This window comes from Phyllostomus hastatus, unplaced genomic scaffold, assembly GCF_019186645.2.
Source record: "Phyllostomus hastatus isolate PE091 unplaced genomic scaffold, TTU_PhHast_1.1 phas_contig_148, whole genome shotgun sequence".
Taxonomy (NCBI): domain Eukaryota; kingdom Metazoa; phylum Chordata; class Mammalia; order Chiroptera; family Phyllostomidae; genus Phyllostomus; species Phyllostomus hastatus.
Genome location: NW_025333607.1, coordinates 23,169,022 through 23,191,181, shown reverse-complemented (window position 1 = coordinate 23,191,181; position 22,160 = coordinate 23,169,022). Strand labels below are relative to the sequence as shown.

The window sequence follows — 22,160 nt, the reverse complement described above, 5'->3', positions numbered from 1 at the left end:
ACAAGCTCGCGCTCCCCACTCATCACGGGGGGGCGGGGGGGCTTCCTGGCATCAGTGGGGCGTGGGCAGAGCCCGGTCCCTGTGGCGGCCACTCCGGCCCAGGACGGGCCTCGGGGGCCCTGGTGGGGAGGGCGCTCCGTGTGCACTGCCGGAGCTGGCGAGGGCCTGGGGGACGCGGCCTGTGGGGACCGGCCGACGGTGTCCCGAGAGCTCCCCCGGAGTGAGCCAGTCATTGCCTTATCGGGAAGCCTCGCTCCTCCTCCCTCTCCGCTACCGGGAAGGAGATCAGCTGGAGTCTGGCTGTGTTTTTCCAAAGATGGCTTTTGAGGAGAGATGTTTCTCCCAGTCCCTGGCGTGCAGGGGCCAGGCCGCAGGGACGGCGCCGGCCCCCCGCGTGGCCGTGCTGGAGAAGGTGCTGAGCGCCGGTGCTCCCCCCGACCCCCCCCACGGCAGCCCCAGGGAGGAGGCGCCACTTCAGTCTCCGGTTTATGGGCGAGGAAACGGGGTCAGGGGCCTGGGGCTCCCAGCCAGCACCTGCTGCGGCCAGGGTGGGAACCCAGAAGCACCCCGGTCCCCGCGTTCAGTTGCCACGTGGGGCGCAGGCGACCTGGGGTGCAGGGAGAGGGGCTCCGGTGGCCGTGTGGGCCGCAGGGAAGGGCTCTGTCGCCCCCTGGCCTTCCCACACGCCCGCCCCGCCGCCCCGTGTGTGGAGACTGATGGCCACTGCGGCAGCTTCTCCCTGCGGCGCTGTGCGCCCAGCGGCAGCTGCGCCTCGGGCCGCACCTGTTGTCTGCATCAGCTGCTGTCGCCCCCACCCCCTGCACCGGGAAAGCAGGCCAGGTGCCTGGGCTGGGCCCAAGCCCTCCTTCCCAAGGGCAGGTGGGAAGGTGTGGCATCTGTGCATCGGTCACAGCAGCGCCTGGGGGCTGCTGGGGCAGGGGTCCCGGCTGCAGACAGGGCCCCTCCCCCAGCTGGGCCCCTGAGGCCACTCCGCCACCACGGGGGTGGGGGTGGGGGGCAGAGAGGCCAGGAGAGCAGCGGAAGCCTGGAGGGGGGCCCCTCCAGCTGTCTCTGATGGGGGGGGACACTGCTCCAGGGCCGTGGAGCAGGGCCGCCCGAGCCCCGGGGCTGGGAGAAGGCTGATGTGGGGCCCGTGGGGCTGGGCCCGCCAGGGACAGCCGCCCTCACTCCGGTGCGGCTGCCAGGGGACCTCGCCAGCCCCCGCCCAGCCTGCGTGGGGCGTGCACAGGCGCGCGCCATGGGAGCAGGCACCCACTGGCTGGGCGGTGCCGTGCCCCGAGCGCCCGGCCGCGGAGCGAGTCCAGAAACCGCGGGTCTCTGAGAAAACGTCCAGGAGGACATCTGCCCGGAGCTGCCGGCGGCGTCGCGTGGGCCAGCGCTCGTGAAACCGCCCCTCGGGGCGAGGACCAGATGGGGACTTGGCGGCGGGCCGTCTGGGCTCACGCCTGCACGTCTCTGCCTCTCCCCGTCGCCCCCCCCCCCCGCCACTCAGGGCCCGGCGGCCGGAGCCTCCACTCGCAGACCCAGCGGTGCCAAGGCCCTGGCGGGGTGGAGACCCCCCCCCGGAGGCCGCCCCGGCCGGCCGGCCCACCCGCGGGGCGCTGCTGACCCCTGCTGGCGGTTTGCTTCCTGCAGCCCCGGGGAGGGCGGGGCAGCCCTGGGACCCATCCAAGTTGGGAGGGGTGGGGCCAGACACCCGCTCGGAATCCCCCTGCTCCGTGGGTCCGGCGTCTGGAGCGCCTTTGGTGGGACAAGAAGAAATGAGAACGACACCCAGACGGGGTCTCGGGGCCGAGGGAGACCAGCCAGCAGCCGTGGCCTGGAACCGCCCCGCTGCCCCTGGCCCTGGGCCTGCAGCCGGGAACCCTTAGCTCACCTGCGAGCGAGACCACACGGCTGGAGGGGAGGACGAGGTCTCCTCCCCATTATTCCACCCGCCCCACACAACCCACAGGGGGCCGGGGGGCCGCCCCGTGACGGCCGAGGCTCCGAGAGCTTTCTCCCCGGGACAGAGGCTGGCCCTATGCTCTTCGGAAAACCCAAGCGGCCGCTTAGAGTTCTTGTGTCTGGGACCGGGTGTTTGGAAAGCCATTCTGCACACCCGAGGTGTGAAATTCAAGGCTTCCGCAGTCCTCACCAGGAGCGCCGCAGGGGCCCAGGAACGTGGAGACTCCCTCAGAGTTAGTCTGGAGACCTCAGGAGGCGGAGCCACCGAGGTGTGAGCCCCTCCTCCTAGCGGCGCCCGCCTGCGGCGCGGACCCGGGCTCACCTTCCCGTTGCAGACATGCTCCCCCACAGCTGGGGGTGTCCTCGCACCCGGGGCCCCGCTGCCTCCGCTCTGTGAGCAGCCCCCCCTCCCCCGTCTGCTCCAGCAGAGGTGGCCCTTGGCCTGTCACAGGCCAAACCTGACGGCTCCTCTGGCTCTCGCTGCACCCGACCTCCACAGCGGCCGGCACTCCTCTGTCGCCGCTCCTCTCAAACCGCATCACGAAAGGTTTCGTGACGCAGGCGGCACGGGAAGTAACTCAGGACACAGGCCTAGTGGTCGAGGTTCCCCAGAGGCACAGAACCCCCAGACGCTCACGTATTTGTCAGGACGAACCGGCTCGGGCCGCTCCGAGCCCGACAACCCCCCAGGTGGGCGGGGCGGGCTGGACCCCCAGGGAGCCTGGTGGGTTCGTTCCGGGTGAGTCTGAAGGCCTGGGAACTGAGCTGGTGGCCTGACGCCAGCCCGGAGGCCAGCCCCTGAGGCCCTGGAGGACGCTGACGTCCCGTTCAAAGGCAGCGGGCAGGAGGAACTCCCTGGTATTTGGGAGATGGTCAGGCTTTCTCACCACGCCTTCAACTGATTGGACAAGGCCCACCCACACTAGGGAGGGCAATCTGCTTCGCTTAGTCCACCGATTTAAATCTTAACCTCCTCTGGAAACACCCAGAACAACTTGGCCAAACATCTGGGCACCCCGTGGCCCCGTCAGGTCGACACGTGAACTGTGACCATCACCCCAGGGACACCAGGCAGTGCAGGAAATCAATCAGCTCAGAGGCAGCGGGAGCCCCTCCCTGCCCCCCACCGAGGAAACAGCCACTGAGCGAGGGGGGGTGGTCGCCTGCCCCTCAGCGCACCACACACTTGAACCACGCGACTGCGGTCTCTCCGCGTCTGTTCTTCCAGACCTTTCTGTCGAGACTCACGTCTTGTTTGTAGCATCTCGGCCACGCCCGGCCTTCTGGCCCCGGGGGTCAGTATCCTCCCCGACCAGGCACTGTCCTGGCCTGCGGACGGCTCCCTGTCCGTGTGTCACCCTACACCGAGAGCTGCCACACGGGCACGTCTCCTCTCTCCCGACGCACCGCAGCTCCCTGGCACCAGCCGCTCGCTCCCTGGTCACTGCCCACGGCTGGGGCTCCCTGGCCTCTGGCTGAGGGGCCAAGAAGCCAGTCCCCCCTACTGTCAGAATCCGCCCCAGCCGAGCCTCACATGACGGCCCCTCAGTGCCCACGAGGCCCTGCCCCGGCCGAGAGGCGCTGGCCCCCCTCTCAGCCTCCCGCCGCCCTCCTGGAGAAGCCCCGGGGGGATCCCTTTCTTGGACCCCTCCCTCAGAGAGCTGTCTTCACCCGGCCTCATGGGATGGCCCCGTGGGATGACCCCGTGGCCGCCTCCCGGCCTCAGGCTTCCTCCCAGCGGCGCTCACTGGCCCAAGCTGCTTTCTGTCCCAGAGGAGGCGTCTCCGGAGCTACCACCAGGGACAGCAGCCCCCCGGAGCGACCCCCCGGCCTGCGGCAGCTGTACTCTCCGAGAAGGACGGCAGTGCAGTCTCCACGCCACGAGCTCTTCCAGGACGCGCAAGGCACAGGCCCGGAGGTGGGGGCTCTGTGCCCCGCCCTTGAGGCTGGGGGGGCGGGGATCCGTGCCTGTCCCAGCCCGGAGAGTCCAGGCGCAGTCCGCCTCCGAGGCTGCGCTACAACAGCAGGCTCCCTCCGGGGATTCTGGCCCCGCAGCCCAGCCGCCCCGTGCAAGTGCGGGCCCAGGGGAGAGGCCAGGAGGGGGCCTGGCTGGCGTCAGGGGCCGTACGGTGGGGGAGGGGGGTGAGGAAGCTGCGGATGGCCCCAGCCAGCACCCCCTGAGCGCAGCGGCCACCGCACGGCAGGTCCTGAGCGAGGGCTGCCCGCTGACCTCAGCGAACCCCAAAACCACGCGCGGCAAGAACAAAGGGCAGTTGTTGCCCTCGGCCACTAAGTTTGGGGCGGCGTCCCGCGGGCGATGACTGGAACGCTGCCCGCGGCCAGCACGCCTGAGCGCCCTCGTGACCCGCCGCTTCGCCCTGGCCACCAGCCCGCCCCTCCCCGATTCCTCCCGCGGGGGCGCTCCCGAGCGCCCTCTGCTGGGCACGGGCGGGCGGTGCTCCTGCGTCCCCGGAGGGACGGCGCTTGCCCGCGGGGGGAGCAGGGCCCGGGACAGAACAGAGCCCCCACGGCCCTCAGAGGCCTTGCCCCCCACCGGTGTCCCGGACACTTGGGCTTCTCTGCTGGAGACCTAGGACGTCTCTGCGAGCTGTCAGGACCGTGCGATCCCGGGAAAAGACAGGGCGGAGGAACCCCGGTTTCCTCGGGCCGGCGGCCGAGGCTGCGGGGAGGCGTCATTCTCAACTTGCCCAGCAGGTGGCAGCGCTGCTCCCGCCCCTCGCTTTGCCGACTAGGGGATGACTTTACCTGTGAACTATTGAATGTTGTTAATAAAGCACCTGCTCCGGCGGAGGGCGGTGAGTTGCTGAGCAGAGTGGGCGGCCACCCCTGCCCTCCGAGGCCTTCCCAGCAGGTCAGCTCTGCCTCGAGCCTGTCTCTGGACGGCGGGCTCCGCGAGGCCCCCATCCTTCGACCTCGGAGTCTGACTCACCGGCCGCCCTGCTGGGACAGATGCGCCCAAGGCCTCCCTGCGGTCTTTCCAGTCGACTTCCTGCCCTAACCCGCTGCTGTCTGGCCGATGACCGCAGAGGAGGGGGCGTGTCCCGGAAGGAGCAGGAGGGGACAGGGATCAGGAGCCAGGGCAGGGGACGCCCTGGTGCTGTGTCCACCAGGGGAACCTCTCCTGGCCTTCAGCCGCCCGCCCGCCCGACTGCCGTGGTAGCTTCTGAGCTCCTGTGCCCTAGTGTCCCTGCCCGGGGGAGGGGCAAGGCGTGCCCCCCCCCCACACACACACACACGGAGGCCCCTTTTCAGCTGCAGTAAGTAGCCGGAGGCTGCAGGTGGAGCGAGAGCAGAAGTGGGCCCTGGGCTCGAGCCAGGAGAAGAGGGGAAGTGGTCACCAAAAACCGAATCCCCTGGTTTCAGGTTCCCGGGGCCCCTGGCCCTGCCCCTGCCCCGAGGAGGTCCCAGGCCAGCTCGTCAGCAGCCCTGGACGCCCTTGGCCCTCGGCCCTCCCGGGGGCCTGGATCCAGTCCCTCTGCAGATGGATTTCCCCTTTTCCTGCCTCCAGGCATTGCGTGGTCTCCCAGACCTCCCTGCCTCTGCAAGGCCGTTGCTGAGCCCCTGCAGCCCCCTCCCCAGCCCCAGGCCCCAGGCCCCAGGCCCTGCCCTCGGGAACACGGAGGCAGAGACTGAGGGTCCCCAGCTCCCCTTGGACCTGCCTTGCCACGACCAGCCCAGGAAGACGCACCAGGAACATCCAGGGGGAAGGAGCCTCAGAGATGCCCCGCACTGCCCCGAGGTGGCTGGGCCCCCGCAGCTCCGGCTGCGTCGTCAGGGCAGCGGCGGGGCTGCTGGCCGGCGGGCCGGTCTGGGCAGCGCTGTGGGCCAGAGGTCAGCCGGAGGAGCCCTCGGCACGTGTGATGTCACAAGCACCGGTGGCCTTTCCGTGGTTTCACCGTCAGGCCCGTGCCTGCGTGCCTGGTGGGCGACTCCCGCACACCTGATCGCCTCGACCCCGAGGTCCTCCCTGACCCCTGAGTCCTCCTTCTGTGGGAAGGGGACATCCAAGGCCCAAGGGTGGTGTGACGAAAAGCTGGAAGGTTCTGGAAAAACGGCAGGCAAGGCTGGGCCTGCGGGGCTCCCTGTATCTCCAGCTCTGTCTGGACAGCTCCCGGGACCGGTGCCCCCCTCGGTCTGTGGGTGGACACGCAGGGTGGCCAGCTCCGGTTTGCCCGGGGCAGCCCGGCCGCCTCCACGGGTCACGGAGACAGGCTCACCTCCCACAGTGCGCTTGCAGATGCTGCCTGTTCCACAGGCCGAAGGCAAGACCCTCCCCCAGCAGACGAGTTATGAGTCGTCGAAGGCTTAGATGATGGTTAACACTTTTTAGAGATAAAGCATTTTTTATCCTCACCCAAGGATGTTTTCTCCCATTGTCTTTAGAGAGAAAGAGAGGAAGGGGGAATGGGAGAGAGAGAGAGAGAGAGAGAGAGAGAGAGAAAGAGGAGCACTGGTTGGCTGCCTCCTGCATGAGCTCTGACCAGGACTCATCGACACCGGAATCCAGCCGACTGGGCCGCACCGGCCAGGGTGCGGTAAAGTGTTTGTTGCATCAAGGTCTATGCCCTGTTTTCTAGACAGAGTGCCATTGCACGCTGAACAGGCGACAGCACAGCGTAAACACTTCTATACCCACTGGGAAACCTAAAAAATTCGTGTACCCAACTTGACGGCCGTGGTCTGCGAGGGAACCGCGACAGCCCCGAGGTCACATCACAGCACAGCGGTCTGGCTGACACGGCGCCCTGCCTCTCCCTGCACCCGGGGCTTTAGCCCCCCTGGGGGGGGGAGACGCTGGGGGCACGGAAGCCTCTGCTCCTCTCCCACACCTTCCACGTCACTGAGTCAGCCCCAGGACTCGGAGAGGACAGACAGAGACCCAGGGAGAAAATGCAGCCGTTTTGCCCCGCTGTGAAATTGGGCGGGACTCCAAAGCTCATCTCTCCAGGATCCCTAGAACTGGAGGGGGGTGGGGGGTGGCGACCTCGCCAGGCCTGATCTGCGGGCAGCAAGCCCACCGCGTCCGACCTGCCTGTCGCTCTGGCATTTAGTTTCTGCACCGGCCCACCGACTGCTTGCTGAGGGCGGCGCGGCCAGGACTTCCCCTGGCTTCCCGCCTTCCGAGAAGCCCTGGCTGCGTGTCCCCGTGGACGCTCTCAGCTCGGGGAGCCCTGTGCGCCGGAAGGGCCGTCGGAGGAGCGGTGTTTCTGACGGCAGAAAGCGAGAAACACTCGGCGAACACCTACTTTTCTGCCTTGTGAGATGCTTCACTTTACCCCCCGGGGAGAGCCAGCTCAGAAACTCGGGGCTCTCCAGGAAGCCCAGGCTGGGGGTGCGAGTCTGCCCTGCCGAAGCCTGGAGGCCCCGCTTTTCCAAACTGCTGCTCTCGGAGGGGGGTGCGGCCCCCTTGGACAGCAGGGTGGCTGGGGGCCCTGAGGGGGCTGGAGCTGTTGGGGGGAGGAGGCCAGCTGATTTACGAGGCATCCGTGAAGGGGCGGGGCCACCGTGTCCCATAGGGTCTTGTCTGTGCCCACAACACTCCTGTGGGTCAGGACCCCACTTTTAAAGATGCAGGCTGAAGCCCAGGGGGGCTGCGTTCAGCATGAGAGCTCGGCAAAGGGGCGGAATCAGAGCTCAGACCGTCGCAGTCTGGCGCCCCCCTGTGTCCCTTGCACCTCGCCACCGGGGCCCACAACAGTGAGACACCCCCCACCCACCATTCCCTTGGGGCACAAGGTTATCAGGGGTCTCAGATCACATGCCCACCTTACCATCTGGCTGACAGGAAAACCCTGAGAGGTTCTGAGCGCACAGTGGGTCCACAGGGCAGGCCAGAGCCGGGTCTCCAGCCCCCCAGTCCCCCAATCCCCCAGGTCTGGGGGGCCGCGCCGCTGGCGGGCGCCCTGACGTCATCCTGCTGTGGTGCAGTGTGCAGAGCCCACAGGTGGGCGGGGCCGGGACACGCCCAGCCGGAGCGGAACAAAACGGCGCGCGCGGGCGCATCTCGCAGCCGCTCCTGAGCGCTTCCCGCCCAGCCACCCGAGCCCACTGCAGGTGAGTGCGCCAGGGGAGCGCACCGGCTGAGTGCGCCCCCAGCCGCGCGCCCCCGGCCTAGCCCGCTCCATGCGCCCCGGCTCCGCCGCTGCGCCCCTAGCGCCGTGCGTCCTGAGCGCTTTCGGGTCCTTCCCGCTGCCAGGAAAGTTGGAAGCAGAAGTGGCGCAGCTGAGTCGCGGGCGCCGAGTGGGCACAAGTGGCCGCAGTTAGACCGGTGGCGCTTCTGTTTCCGGGAGGCGCTGGGTCCCTCCCCGCCAGGGCTCCCACATGCCCTGGCCCTGGCCTCCGGTTCCCCGCCATCCGCAGGTCCCACAGCAGAACAATGGGCGGTTTCGCGCGCCCCTGACGCTCATGGCACGGCAAGGGGATGAGGGCATTCCTACCACCCCCGCCCTCACCCTCCCTGGCTGCGCCGGGACATCTGGCCGCATGGCCCCGCCTGGGGTATCTGTGCAACCTTTCACCTCCGCCACCCACATCTTGGTGCCAGATGGAGACATTTCGAGGCCCGAGACAACCCACAGGGGTGCTGTGTGGCCTCCGCCCCTGAAGGCCGGGGTGCAGGGAGGGGCTGAGGTGAGCGCAGCCAAAGCCGGTTGTGGTGTGTTCCCCGGCAGCCGCTGCTGGGCAGGTGTTTCGTCTGCTCACAGGCGGGGGTGGGGAGGGGGGAGAACATTCCAAAACTCCTGGTCCCCTCTGCTGTGACCTGAGCAGGACCTGGGTCCAGGCCTGGGGCGGGAGGAGCTCTGGCCCGTCCCTGTCCCTGCGTCCTGGGCTGCAGCCACCGGCCCCTGCTCCTCGGAGGGGTAAGGGGACAGGCTCTTCCCAGCCCCTGGGGATGTCCCCAGGCCGTAGCGCAAAGCGTACCAGGAAGAGGCAGCCTGCGGTCGCGGGGACAGATGGTTTGGAAGGCGCACTGGCTGCTTCTTCCCGGTGCATTTGCCTCTTCGTACGTGGGTGACAGGGGACGAATGACGTCTCACTGCTCAGTTCCTGCTGGGGACCGAGTGCACAGGCCGGGAGCACTCTGGGGCCACCCACCGCCTTCTCCGCGCCCGCCCACCCTCCCGGAGCTAAGGAGGCTGGAGTGCCGGCCGCCCAGCCCTCATCTTGGGGGTGCGACCCAGGTGGGGTTGTGGGGGTGGTGGGCTCTGAGCTGCTCTGCTCTCACCCGCCTGCGGTCACCTGATTCTCGCACTGGGCCCTGGCCTCGTGCCAGAGGGGGTCCTCCGCTCGCAGTGCCCCGAGGCTGGCGATGACCTTTTGCCTCTGGGAGGGACGGTCCAGACTGAGAAGGAAGTTGATGAGGCAGAGGGTGCGGTGGGGCCAGAGGGTGGGGGGTGCCCTGCTCGGTGGGAGGGTTTGGGGAGGATGCAGGAGAGAAAGCGGGGACCCCCAGCCCGTAACGCTGACAGACAGCAGGGCCGGAGCCCGGGCCTCCGGTCTGCCCCAGCCCCTTCCTTCCTGGCCCCGGGTTTTCTGCCTTCATCACAAGCGCCTGCCTCTGGAGCCCGAAGTCCGGCCAGAGCGGCAGCCCGGGAGCTCCGTGCTGGCACGCGGCTGGCCAGTGGCAGCTGTGGGGCGAGGAGTGACAGGTGTGGTGGCTCTGGGCTCGCCGCCGAGCTGCCCCGAGGGGCAGACACGCAGAACCCCTGCGCAGGGCCACCGGCCAGCTTCTCACGCGAGGGGCCGTGAGCGAGCCCCCGGGGAGGGGGAAACTCTGTCCTTTCTGTGTCCTGTGGGTGTTCGGGTAGGAAAGCTCACGGGGAAGGCCTCCTTGAAAGGCCGCTGAGTGGTTAAACTCTGGGGCTCCCCGGCTGATTGAGAAAAGCTGGCTTCTTGGGGGGATCACGAGGTGCTAAGGAGCAAGAAAGGGCTGTTTTCTCCAAGCCAGCCGCTGGCCAGAACTCGGGTGAATCGGCAGGCATGGGAAGAGACCCGCAGACGAATAGTGCGCCCGAGCTGGTCTCTCCTTAAGATAATAGCAGGCAGGCACTGGCACCGGCTGCAGCCCTGCATGTGTTACCTGGACAGGCGATGCGGTAGGTGCCGCTGTGCCCGTTTTACAGAGGGAGAAACTGAGGCTCGGAGGTGCTACGTCTCGGGCTCGCACTCAGCCCCAGGCGGCCTCCACGCCCGCCTCAGTCCCCGTGTCACCATTTTCATTGTGACTCTGTTTCCTCTTTCAAGAGCCGCTCAGGAAAGAAACCCCTGCCCCTGTGAGACTGAAAACACGAAAGCTTTGCAAGGGCTTTACGGCGGCTGAGACACGAGCTGTCCACGCGGCTTGGTCAGCACGAACGTGGACGGAGTCAGGGTTAGAACTCACGCCTCTGGGCTTTCACCCCGCTGCGTGGCCAGGCCGGGGACAGGGGCCCCGGAGGGTGGGATCTGCGGGAAGGGAAAAGCCTGGAGGAGCGTGGGCTCGAGGAGCCACACACGCAGGCACACAGAGGGGCCGCGGGAGGGGTGGAGGTTGAGGTGGGGCGGGGGAGGGGTCCCGGGTCTGACAGCAGCCCCCGGCCCGTGGTCTCCCGTCGTCGGTGGCGGCCGTGGCGGTGGCTGGCTGGCTGTCAGCGCGGCCGCCCAGGAGCCCGTCTGTCGTCAGCGCCCAGGGATTCCCATGTATGGTAAAGTGTGTGCATTCCCAGGCGGGGGCGGCCTTCCACACCGGCCTCCCCAGCGCCTCCCGCGCCTCGAGGCACGGCAGCCTCCGGCCGGGAGCAGGTCCCCAGGGCAGGAGCTCGGCCAGAGCCTGCCCCCAACCCCATCCTCCCTCACCCTACCCCCCCACCCGAGGGCGCCCTGTGCTCTTCACCTGGGTGCCTGGGACCGGCCCTCCCGAGACGTCTGTGTAAGGAAAGAGTGCTAACTCGTCTTTCAAGTGAGCTAAACAGGAGTCGCTGGGACCTTGCCCGCTGGGGTCACTGGCTGTTAGCAGCGGCCCTGGCCTCGCTCCGCCGGAGGCACAGGGGCCGGATCTGCGGGGGACGCTGGGGGACGTGCTATAACGTAGGACTTCCTGTAGGAGTCTCGAGACGCTGAAACCGTACACCCAGCGCCTACCTCAGCCGACCTTCGGATTTCTGACTCCAAGGGGGGAGAGCTGTGTGCTCTGTGAGGGTTGGGGTTAGGGGGAGGGGGCGCCAGGAGAGGAAGGGACACAGACAGCCCCGCCCCGGTCACGCACAGCCCCACAGGGGCCAGGGCCTCCGGAGCGAGAAGCCAGGGCAGGGAGAGTGGGCTGAGCTGGGGGCCACGGGGCCTGGGAGCGCCGGTCAGCTGCGTGGGGAGGCCAGCTGAGTGCGGGGCTCCGGAGACACCCTGGCCAGGTGTGGGGGCGAGGGGGCCTCCGTCTCCACGTTGGCCGTTTGTCCTTGCCAGGGACCGTGGCTTTCAGGGGAGGTCTTCTCCTTGGCCTTGCCGGTGTCACCTCTGAGACACGGCCCTGACCCCTGACCCCTGACCGGCGGGCCCCTCCTCTCCCTGGCTGCCCTCTTGACCTGTCGGGGGCATGTGCTGGCAGGGGCCGGGCCGTGGCACTGGGAAGGAGCGCGGCTCTCCTGCGCACCTGGCCACATGCCACCCGGCGCAGGTAACGTGAGAGCACGTCTCCAGCCCAACACACACCTGGCAAGTCCGGGCCAGACCTCGTGGGTGGGGTCACGAGCTCTGCCCAGAGTCGCTCTTTGGCCCCAGGGAGGTGAGCTGCGGGCCAGGAGGGATGGGGTTTTTCCACTGGACCTGCAGGCACGGAGCGGCTTATCACTCGACCGGTCTCCTCGGGGCACGTGGGGACGCCTGCCTCTGACACTGTTCCTCAAACGTGGGCCGAGACCGCGCTCAGCTGTGTGACCAGGCTGTGCCCTGGGCCTAGGGCTGGGGACACCGCACGGAGCCACTCGGGGCAGGGGCGGCTGTCTGGATGGAGCCGGGCCCTGGGACGAGGAAGAGGAGAAGCTCGGTGGCGAAGCAGACAGCGGCCCTCGCTGTTCTCCTGATTGACTGTCCTCGGCGTTCAATGCTGCTGCAGCCTGAGCGCTGGCCCCTCCAGGCAGCGGGCCCCGGAGCCCCCAGGGCAGCGAGGGGCACCAGGACTGTCCCCGGGGACCCAGGAGCTCAGGCCTGTTTGGGGTGTGGGGTGTCCGAGGAGGGCACAGAGGGGTCAGGTGCAGAAACCCTACCTGCGGGTGTGTCTGGGACGTGCGTGAGCGGCAGCCGGCCCGGACTGGGCAGGGGAAGCTGGCCGCAGGCAGAGGTCAGCAGCCCGCAGCAGCCGAGGGGGAGGGACAGCAGGCCCGGCTCCAGTGCTCCCCCCAACCTCATGCAGCCCCCAGCTCCGCACGGGCCTGGCTGAGCCCTTCCCACAGCCCGGCCCTGCCCTGGGCAGCACATGGGTGGCGAGGGCACGAAATCACCAGCCCCGATGCCGTGTGGGCGCAGTGACAGGTGACAGAGCTGGACAGTGAGTGGGGGCTGTGCTGGGGGGGCTTGGTGGGGGGGCTTGATTTTCTCGGGCACGAGGGAGTCACTGATGGCTGTAGCGCAGGGGACCTGGCGGCCGTGCGGGCACAGGTGGGGACGGAGGTTCCGGAGCAGCTCCCCGGCGTCGCCGTCAGGGTGCAGCCCGCTGCGTGGGCTGACACCACCCAGGGACTGCGCCGGCTCCCTTCACTGGACGACTCAGAGAGTCTGGCTGAGTGCAGTGGCTGGAAGCTGTCGCCACACACTGGGTCTCTTTGTCCCTCAGCTCTGCGGCCCCTGCTGCCAGCTGCATCCTGGGCCCGCCTGTCCCCCGGAGACACTCCGTGCTCCCCTGGCCTCAGGGTGGCCCCCAGCAGGTTCTCTCAGACACTGGGGACATTTTTTCTCGAGTCCCCACAACCCCCTTGTTCTGTGTCCTTGAGGCCGCGCCCCCCGCCCCTGCCCCAGCTTTCCCCCCTTCCCAGGCGCGGCTGTGGCCCCCTCTCCTGGGCGACCGCGCCCCCACCGCCCCGCTCGCTGACTCCCGTCTCTGCGCCCAGTTCCAGGATGCCCAACTGGGGAGGCGGCAAGAAGTGTGGGGTCTGCCAGAAGACGGTGTACTTCGCGGAGGAGGTGCAGTGCGAGGGCAGCAGCTTCCACAAGTCCTGCTTCCTGTGCAGTAAGTCCGGCCGGCCCCGCGGTCGCCATGGGGACGGGCGGGAGGGGCGCCCGCCCGGGCCTGTCAGCTCCCCAGGGCACCGGCGGCCCCGTGGGATGTAAACAGCCTGACATTTGGCTGCGGCCGCAGCTGGGGCGGGAGGCGCTCAGGGCCGCTTTGTCCTGGCCGGAGCCGCGCTCCAGTCCAAGGGGACCCTGGCCAGGGCCCGAGGGGGGTGGGGGGGACTCGGGGGCCGGGAGCCAAGCTGCGGAGAAGACTCGGCTAGGAAAACTTTCCACTTGGCTTCCTCTGCTGTCTCTCGCTGCTGCATCCCACCCTGCGAGGGGGAGGCCCGTCCAGCCCGAGGGCTCACCAGCCTGTGGGACGAAGGCCTGGCTTGTTCGGACTCTGCGCCAGCTGCAGCCGTGGGGGAGGCTGAGTCTGGGCTAAGAGCGGGCTGTCGCTGCCCGCCCCACGCCCCCCTCGCACTTAGTTAGCCCTGTCACTTCCCTTCCAGCCCCCACAGCCTGGGACAGGCCAGCAGGAGCCCGGGCTCTCTGACACCCTCTCCCGATGGCCCAGAGCAAGACCTGCTCCGGCCGCAGCCTGCGCCTAGCGGCTGGAGACCTCAGCCGCCCACCACCCCCACTCCTCCCTCTGTGTAGCCCGACCCAGTTCCGTCATCTGTGTGGTGGCGGGCGAGTCAGCCCATGTCGGCCTGGTTGAGTTTTCTCGCTGTTTCGTGGGAGATAACGATACCGGGTTGTTGTGACATCAGCATGAAGCTTGGGAAATAAAACGTTCAAAGGAAGTGTGAGTGACAGACACTCCCGGGCCCACACAGCTGACCCAGCCAGGCGGGGCTGCAAAGGAGACCCCCGGCGGGGCCGAGACCCAGCCCGTGTCCAGCAGACCCGGGAGCCAGTCCCGCCCTCCTGCCTCCCGGGAGCAGCGGCAGGAGAGGCTGTGGCCTCCCAGTCCCAGGTGCCTCGGGATCCCGCGCAGGAAGCAGCTGGGCCGAGGGCCACCTGCTCGCCAGGTTGCCGCCGCCTGCTTCCTGGTGGGCCGGCACAGGCCGCCGGCAGAGGCCTCGGGGCCCCACTCCTGTCCACGGCCAGCCGGCCAGGCGAGTCTGATGGATGGGGAGTGAGCGAGGTCGGCTGCCGCCCCTCCTGCCCCGGGGGAGAGCCGCAAACAGCAGCATCGTGTTATCAGCACTTCGCTGGCTGAGGAATGTTCCGGACGTTTATTTTTTCAGAGGGAGCAGGACGGCTTGGTTTGGCTGCGAGGAGGGTCCAGGCGCCTGGGGTCCTTAGGGCCCCTCTGCTCTCCGATGTTGCTTCATCGGCGACAAGAAGGGGCCAGCTGTGGCCGCCGCCTGCGGTTCCGCCTGTGGGGGCAGCTGTGGTCAGGCGGTTGAGGGGGGTGGGGAGTTCTAGGGGCACAGAGGAGGCAGCCGGCGGGCTGGGGCGCCGGGGGTGTGGAGGATAGAGGCTGTTGTCAGAGCCGGGCTGCGGAGGGGGGTCCGGGACCCACAGCCGTAAGGCACAGTCTCTGGTCTCGGGGCTCCCCTGGCGTCTGAGCTCCAGGGTCCCTGCGGTGGGAGGCACCCCCAGACATGCGTGCCCTGGTGCCCGGCGGGGCAGCGAGCAGCAGGCAGCCTGTTTAGGGCGGAAGGAGTCTCCCTTCTCTCGTGCAGTGGGAACTGTCCGGCTTGCGTTCAGGAATTCAGAACAACCCTCGGAGTCAGAGGCCTTTCCCTTCTAAGGAAGCGAGAGGCCTCGGGCACGCAGGGGTTTGGGCCGGCTGGCGTGCAGGGCCCCAGCCCCTTGCTGGCCGGGCCTGAGTGCGTCCCCAGAGCCCCTCCGGCTGTTTCCAGTCCTTGGCGCTCCCTTCCTCGGTCTGGGACCGACAGGAAGACGGGTGGAGCGGCAGACGACCTCGGGGAGACCGGCCTCTACCCTGGGCTTGGCCTTTGACCCCAGAGCAGGGACAAGAGCAGCACCCCTGCCCGGCACCCCTGGGGCTGTGGCAGGGGCAGCTGGTTCCCGTTGGAAGTCAGGGATGCACAGCCCCCCGGTCGGGGCCGGGGGCCCTGCCACAGGCGGAGTTGAGTGCCCACCTCTGAGCTGTGACCGCTCCCTGCTGGGGCAGGCGGGGCAGGGGGGTGGTCTGGCCTCCCCCCATGGTGGCGGCTGTTGGAAGCAGCGGGTCCCAGAACCCGAGAGCCCAGGGAAGCTCCCAGAAGCCACGCGCCCTCGGACCGGCGGCTCCGGTCTCCTCGTCCGCAGAGCAGGGCTACCGTCGGGACGCAGCTCCGGGCACCCCTGTGGGCTGCAGAAGCTCTCAGGCCCCGCTGCGTCCTGGCCTGGCCCTGCTTCTGCCCATCCCGGGGGCGTGAGCTTCTCTGTGGGCCTTGGCTTCCCTTCTGAAGCCGAGAGAGTCGCCCTCAGACTCGGGCTGCAGAGGGGGGACCCCTCGCCTGGGGCTACTTCTCTGCATGTCCAGTGGCATCCCATGACCGGTGTCCGGGGACAGAGCTAACTGGCCCGGAGAGCTGACCCGAACCTCTCTTTATTGGCTTGACGTGGTTCGGCAGAAAGAGCTGAGGCCTGCACTCAGAACCCCCGGAACTGAGACTCTGGCAGAGCCCGCAGGCCAGCAGACCCCCGGGGCCTGGGGGGCGCGGAGGAGAGGAGGGTGGCCCAGGGGGGCAGGGCGGGCTCCGGGAGAGCAGGCAGAGCAGAGACCGCCGGGTGGGGGGAGGGCCCTGCCGTGGGTCTAGAAGTTGGGGCTCAGCCCGCATGGCGGGGACCCACCGGGAGGCCCTGGGGTCTCCTCTGGCCGAGGTCTGGGGCTCCTGCTGGAGACCCCTCGGGAGAGACCCCTGTCTCTCCTCTCTGCCTTCCCTGGCCGCGGAATCCCGGGCTCAGCCTGGGTGTTACAGGAGGCAGCACCCTGCCTGCGTCCCACCCTGCAAGGGAATGTGGGGCCCTTGGCCTGCGGCTCCTTCTCCCCGGCTTCCATCCTGGGGGGAGGGGGCGGAGGTGGCGGGGAGCTCCGTATTTGGGCTGCCCCGAGAGCTGGAATGAGGTGGGGATCTCTCAGGGGCAGGAGAGGAGGTGGGGCCTTATTTAGTCTGAGGGCTGTAACCTGGGGCTCCCAGGGAGAGGGACTGGCCCTTTAAGGGCAAGAGCGGCCACTTGCAAGGAGCTGAGCTGACGGCCTCCCGGGAGGGAGGGGGCGGGCTCTCGGGGACGCAGGGCAGACTGAATCTCCATCTTTATTTACGGAAATTGTGGAACCAAATTAACAACCTGGGACGAGAGCCGAAGAGACAGAATGAGGAGGAGTCTCTGGAGCCCGGGCCTGGCCCTCCCTGGGTCCCCGTGGCTCTCACTTCAGATTCTACTGAGAGCGGCCAGCATTCATTATGCACCGACGGTGTGCAGGGCGTGGCACTAAGCACTTCCCGTGTGAGGCCTCACTGGCTTTGCACAGCCCCCCCTGGGGGAGACGCCCCCTCTCCAGGCCTGGGTCCAGGCCCTGTGTCGCTGGTACTGCAGCGGGCCTGAGGTCGCACTGCCCCCGGAGAGAGAGGTCCCACCGCTGGGGGAGCCGGCCGGAGAGCTGGGCTTTGCCTCTGGCTGCTCCGAGCCGTCTCCCCTGCAAGGCTGGGCCCAGCTCCCTCCGGGGTACACAGGGAGGCCCCCAGGCCCACAGAGCCCAGTCGGGGCGTCCTCCAGGGCCGGCCCCCCGATCCCACTGGCCCAGAGGAACTTCTGAGATGGGCAGCTTCAGACGCCGCCAGCCTGGCCTGCGGCCCGTCTGTGCCCTGTCTGCGCGCCCACCCGAGAAACACTGAACTCGCCTCTGGGCCCACTGCATCCCCTCCCCCCAGACCTGCACACATTGTCCCTCCGACCCAGTGCTGGGGGCAGGAAAGCCCTTCCCTTCCTTCCTTCCTTCTCTCTCCTCTCCTGGCCCGACACGTGGTCTCTTTCTCGAGGGGAGCCAAGGCGGCACTGGGCTTCCTGTGGCTGGGGGTCAGCCTAGGCTGCCACCGCCTCCTGGACCCCATGGTGCACTGCGGCCTGGCAGGAGGAGGGGTGGGTGCCAGGCCTTGGAGGCCCCCCAGGCTCCCGGGGGAGGGGGCTCAGACCCGTCCCTGTCCCCTCCAGCTTGGGCCGCCCCACTGCACTTCCTCCAGGGTCAGGGGTCAGGCAGGACGGGGCTGGGGAGCCTCCGTGCCCTCACGTGCCCCATCCGCCCCGCCCCGCAGTGGTCTGCCGGAAGAACCTGGACAGCACGACCGTGGCCGTGCACGGCGAGGAGATCTACTGCAAGTCCTGCTACGGCAAGAAGTACGGGCCCAAGGGCTACGGCTACGGGCAGGGCGCCGGCACGCTCAGCACCGACAAGGGGGAGTCGCTGGGCATCCGGCACGAGGAGTGAGTACTGGCCCCCCACCCCGCCGACCTCTCGCCACCGCTGGTGAGGTGGCCACGGCTCAGAAGGCCACTGCCCGGTTGCCACAGAGCCCCAGTCCGTGCCCGGCCCACCAGGGGAGCTAAGCAGGCCGGGCGCCTCCCTCTGGGGCTGAGGGGTCCCTAGGAGTGACCACGTCCCAGCTCCCCTTCCACGGACAAGAAAACCCAGCCCAGGGCCCGAGACCCGCCCGGGGTCCCCCAGCCGGTGCGCGTCCGAGCCGGGCCGGCTCCGCCACCTGTCACCCCTGCTGCCAGAAGTCTGTCCCTCTCTCGGAGACGATACTGAGCTGTCACCAGCTCGCCGGCACCCTCTGGCCTCTGGCCGGCTCTCCAGGGCGCTGTCTGGGGTCACCCTGGCCGGCTCCTTGGCCCGGGGGGTGGACGGAACTGACCGACGAATGCGTGGCCACGTTCCAGCCAGGGTCGCGGCTCAGGGGAAGTGGTTTCTCAGCACATTTGTCCAGGAGAGGACCTGATGACGGACAGGCTGCAGGGCGGCGGGGCCAGGCCCGGCGCAGAGGCGTGCCGTGACTCCCGCGGCTGGAGTGGGCGACAGAGGCGGGAGGGCGTTCCCAGCCTGGGTCTGTCCTCCTCCTGTGGAATGGGAGGCCGCCCCGGAGCCCCCCGCGGCCCCCGGCCTCCCCCACCCCCGAGTGTGACGGAGGCAGTCGAGCCCACACAGCTCGGCCCCCCTGCGGTTTCCGGGGGACTCATGGTGTCCTTCCCCATGCAGGGCCCCCGGCCACAGGCCTACCACCAACCCCAACGCGTCCAAGTTCGCCCAGAAGATCGGCAGCTCCGAGCGCTGTCCCCGCTGCGGCCAGGCGGTCTATGCCGCCGAGAAGGTGATCGGAGCTGGGAAGGTGAGCTGGCGGCCGGGCCACGGGGGCGGGAGAGGGACAGGGCTGGGGGGGGGGGCCGGGGCCATAGTTTCCGGACAGGTGGGTTCTGGAGCTTGGCCCGCCAGGGGGCCGCAGCTCTTCCGTTTCGCTGTGTGACTCGGGTGGTCCCACCCCAGTTCTGGTCTGTCATGACGGACCCCGGCACAGAGAGTCGCCCGTTATAAACGAGATCTCGTGGGAGGACCGCCCAGCGCGGCCCCCCTTGCCAGCTGCTGTCGCTGTGGCTGGCGTTTGCTCTGGGGGGTTGCTGTGAGGTCAGAGGGATGCCCTTGCCGTGGGTGCAATGGTGTGAAAACAGGAGATGTTCATAGCGATACTAAGTTGCTGAGAAGCAGCGAAGAACCACTCCTTCCGTCGCCCACGTGGGTCACAGTCCGAGTTCAGGCTGTCCTGCTAAGGAGTCAGGACGAGGGAGTTCTGAGTCCGAGCAGAGCTGGGAGGAGCCCCACCCCCCCACCCCAACCTCGGCCAAGAAAGAAACACGGAGGAGCTAGCTGCTGCGGGAGAGAGGCCAGGCCCCAGCCCGTGGGTGGTCTGCCTGCGAACCTCCCTCCAGCCTGGAGAGCAGGGGCGGGGCCGAGGTCGGGCCGCCTCTGTCTGGGAGGAGGGGTCAGCCTGCAGAAGCCTGGCTGCCAGGGAACCCCAGGAGGTCCGACTTCCTATCTCGCCCTCCAGCCTCAGGCAGGGACTGGGCCGACGGAGGCTTTTTGCCCTTAAAAGGCCTGGTGCTGCCTGGCCCGGTGCTGCCTGCCGCCGGCCGGCCCCCTGCACAGCTGTCTGCACGTCAGCCCCCACCCCCCCCCACCCCAGGGCCTGTGGGCCGCCGGCCTGTGGGAGGTTTCCGGCCCGGCAGCTCCGTCACGGGGTCCAAACAGGGGCTGTGATCCCACCAGGCCACGGGCCCCGGGCAGCCTCCGGGCTCCCCTTAGAGCCACTGGGGCCTCCCGAGTGCCCTGGAGGAGCTTCACCGGCGGGACCTTCCCGCTGTGCTCACAGCACCGCGCAGACCCAGGCTCCTTCCAGAGCAGTGCCAGGCGCCGCCGGCTGGGGGCTCCTCCGGGCCAGGCCTGTGCCTGCCGGCCCCGCCAGGGCCCTGGGGTCCTCTCAGGGGCCCGGTGAGGGAGGGAGCCACTGCCAGCCTCTCTCCCGGGGCCGAAGGCCTTCGGGCAGAGGAGGCACCTGTTCTAGAAAGAAGCTCAGGGGCCGCCTGGCTCTGGGGAGCCCCCCGACAAAAGCCTGCCCTGCCCGTGGGAATCTCTGGTTCTCAAGAGGAGGGCGTGGCCGAGGCCGTGCAGCTAGGAAGGGGCAGCGCCTCCCAAGCGCCCGCCCACGCTGCTGGCCCCGAGGGCCTGGAGGAGGCACCTCGGTGGGGGTCCCACGCCCTGGCCTGCCCACTCCGCTGGGTGCGGCTGGCCGCGCTGAAGCTCCAGCTGCTTGCAAGGGTGTGAGGCCTTGTGAGGTCCCTGCCCCACCTCCACTCTCCGGCCCGGGGCACGTCCTCCCAGCGACCCGCTCAGCAGACTTCCCATCACTGTGTCAGGGGAACGGGGCCGGGGGCGGGGACACCGCCGTCCCTGGGGCGGCGTTAACTGTGGCCTCTCCACGCAGTCCTGGCATAAGTCCTGCTTCCGGTGCGCGAAGTGCGGCAAAGGCCTCGAGTCCACCACCCTGGCCGACAAGGACGGCGAGATTTACTGCAAAGGTTGGTGCGTCGCTTCCGGTGGGGGGCTAAGGGGCCAGGTGGGGGCTGAGCGGTGGTGAGTGCCCTGGAGTGAGCCGATCAGGGGCCGTGGGGGCAGTTCCAGAGCATCCAGGAGACCCTTCTTGTCACATGGGAGAAAAGCCCAGGGGGAGACCGTGACTTGGCCAGAGTCCCAGGGCAAATGGGGCTGGGGGCTCAGAGCCAGTTCCTGAGCCCCGGCCAGGGCTGCTGTCACCCCTGCTGGTCATCTCTGCAGTGTAGGGGTGGACGGGGGGGGCAGGGGCCTCCTCACTGTTGGGGGTGGGGACAGGACCGCCACAAAGGCCCAGCCGGGCCCTGGGGGTGGTGTGTCTGCTGTGGGGCAGGGGAGGGGCCGCAGGCAGAGGGTCCTGACCCATCTCTTCTCTCTGCAGGATGCTACGCTAAAAACTTCGGGCCCAAGGGCTTTGGCTTCGGGCAAGGAGCAGGGGCCCTGGTCCACTCTGAGTGAGGCCGGCCCGCCCGCCCGCCGCCCACCCACCTACGAGCTGCCTTCACCGCCCCCTTTCTGCAGCCCCAGCCACCTCGGTCCCCTCTTCCCAGCCCTGCCGCACACCACTAGTGAACAGAACGCGATGTCTGACACCCTCTGGCTTGGGGGCTGCCCCAGGTTCCCTCCTTTCAGGGGCTCCCCTGCCTGGGGTCTGCCACTGTCACCAGCAGGCACCCCAGCAGTTTCAGTTTGGGGGGACAGCTGAACCACCCCCACCCCACACCCACCCGACAGACCTCCATTCTTAGCCTCCTGGTCTGAGCATCCACCGTCGTCTGGCTGTGACCTGCAGCCGGCCGGGAGGCTGCGGTTTGTCAACTGCAGAGCCTCTGCCCTGCAGGGAAGGGGCTGGGCCTCTGCGCATCCCTCCGCACAGGCCTGGGGAGCCCCCAAGCTCAGGGGTCCCTGGGCAGGGGCGCGGGGACAGAGAGGCATGAGACAGGGCGGAGGGCTGAGGGCATGGCCTTCCGGCTGTGGGAGCTGCCATCCTTCCCTTGGGGCCGGAGAACGCCCGGCCCTGAGAACCACAGTCAGCGTGTGGCCTCAGCTCCCCGCGGGAGGGGCGGCCCCTGGGACGCACCCCAACACACGCTTCCGTTTCTCAGAGGCCCAGATGGGGGGCTCAGTGGATCTGCCCCCCCCCCGGGGTCCTGAGGCGGCCACGACCACTGCTCCTGTCCCCACACACCCAGGCCAGTGAGCTGCCGCCACGCCTGCTTGAGCCCCAGATGGGGAGGCTCACGGCCTCGGTCTCCCGGACACCCCCTGCCCTGCACCCAGACCTTGGGGCCTCCCACCCCACGCGGGGCTTCGTCTCTCCCACCTGCCCTTCCCCAGGGTCACACACCCTCCCAGGACCCCAGGTCAGCAGCAGCAGGAGCAGGAGCAGGAGCAGGGGGCGGTGGCCGCACTGCTGCCAGGGACGGACGAGGACACTATACGGAACTGTGGCCTGGGAGGGCTGTGGGCTGGAGATGCCCGCATTCGAGTGGACCCCCCATCTGGTCAATAAACGCTGTTAGAGCAGAGCTCTGGGTCTGGGTCTGGGCCCGGGCTGGGGGGCACCTGACGGGACACTCGCCTGAGCCGCACACCCGCCAGGGGCGTTCAGGTGGGCCTGAACCACTGTGCTCTCGCTGGCTCGGCAGCTGGAGCCCCCCAAGACGGAAGCTGCGTGCGCTGTGGGATTTGAGGGGCTCCCGAGGCCCCAGAGCTGAGCTCAGAGCTTCTCCTGGCTCGGAAAGCCCCGGCGTGCCAGGGACGCTTGGCCCCGAGAACCTCCCTGTGGGATCCAGAAACCCCGCTCTGCCCGGCGCTGGGGGGCCGGGGGGCTGACTCAGCCCCAGCACGGCTAGGGCTCTGCTAATGA

General features: G+C 68.6%; 1 protein-coding gene across 1 annotated transcript; it reads left to right on the top strand.

Moving 5' to 3' along the window:
* The first annotated feature begins 7,942 nt into the window (after window positions 1-7,942).
* On the top strand, window positions 7,943-21,819 carry CSRP1 (cysteine and glycine rich protein 1). The gene is made up of 6 exons (XM_045818033.1): window positions 7,943-8,043; window positions 13,068-13,186; window positions 17,448-17,616; window positions 18,389-18,518; window positions 20,166-20,259; window positions 20,673-21,819. The coding sequence occupies exons 2-6, from the start codon at window positions 13,075-13,077 to the stop codon at window positions 20,747-20,749; spliced, it is 582 nt and encodes a 193-aa protein (XP_045673989.1). The 5' UTR covers window positions 7,943-8,043; window positions 13,068-13,074; the 3' UTR covers window positions 20,750-21,819.
* Window positions 21,820-22,160: the final 341 nt, after the last annotated feature.

What these genes read in the sequence shown, in the direction of transcription:
- CSRP1 (XM_045818033.1), top strand. Translation starts at nt 13,075, where the DNA reads ATGCCCAACTGGGGAGGCGGCAAGAAGTGTGGGGTCTGCCAGAAGACG. An exon ending in CAAGTCCTGCTTCCTGTGCA is followed by an intron (nt 13,187 to 17,447) that starts GTAAGTCCGGCC and finishes CCCGCCCCGCAG; the next exon opens with TGGTCTGCCGGAAGAACCTG. An exon ending in AGGTGATCGGAGCTGGGAAG is followed by an intron (nt 18,519 to 20,165) that starts GTGAGCTGGCGG and finishes CTCTCCACGCAG; the next exon opens with TCCTGGCATAAGTCCTGCTT.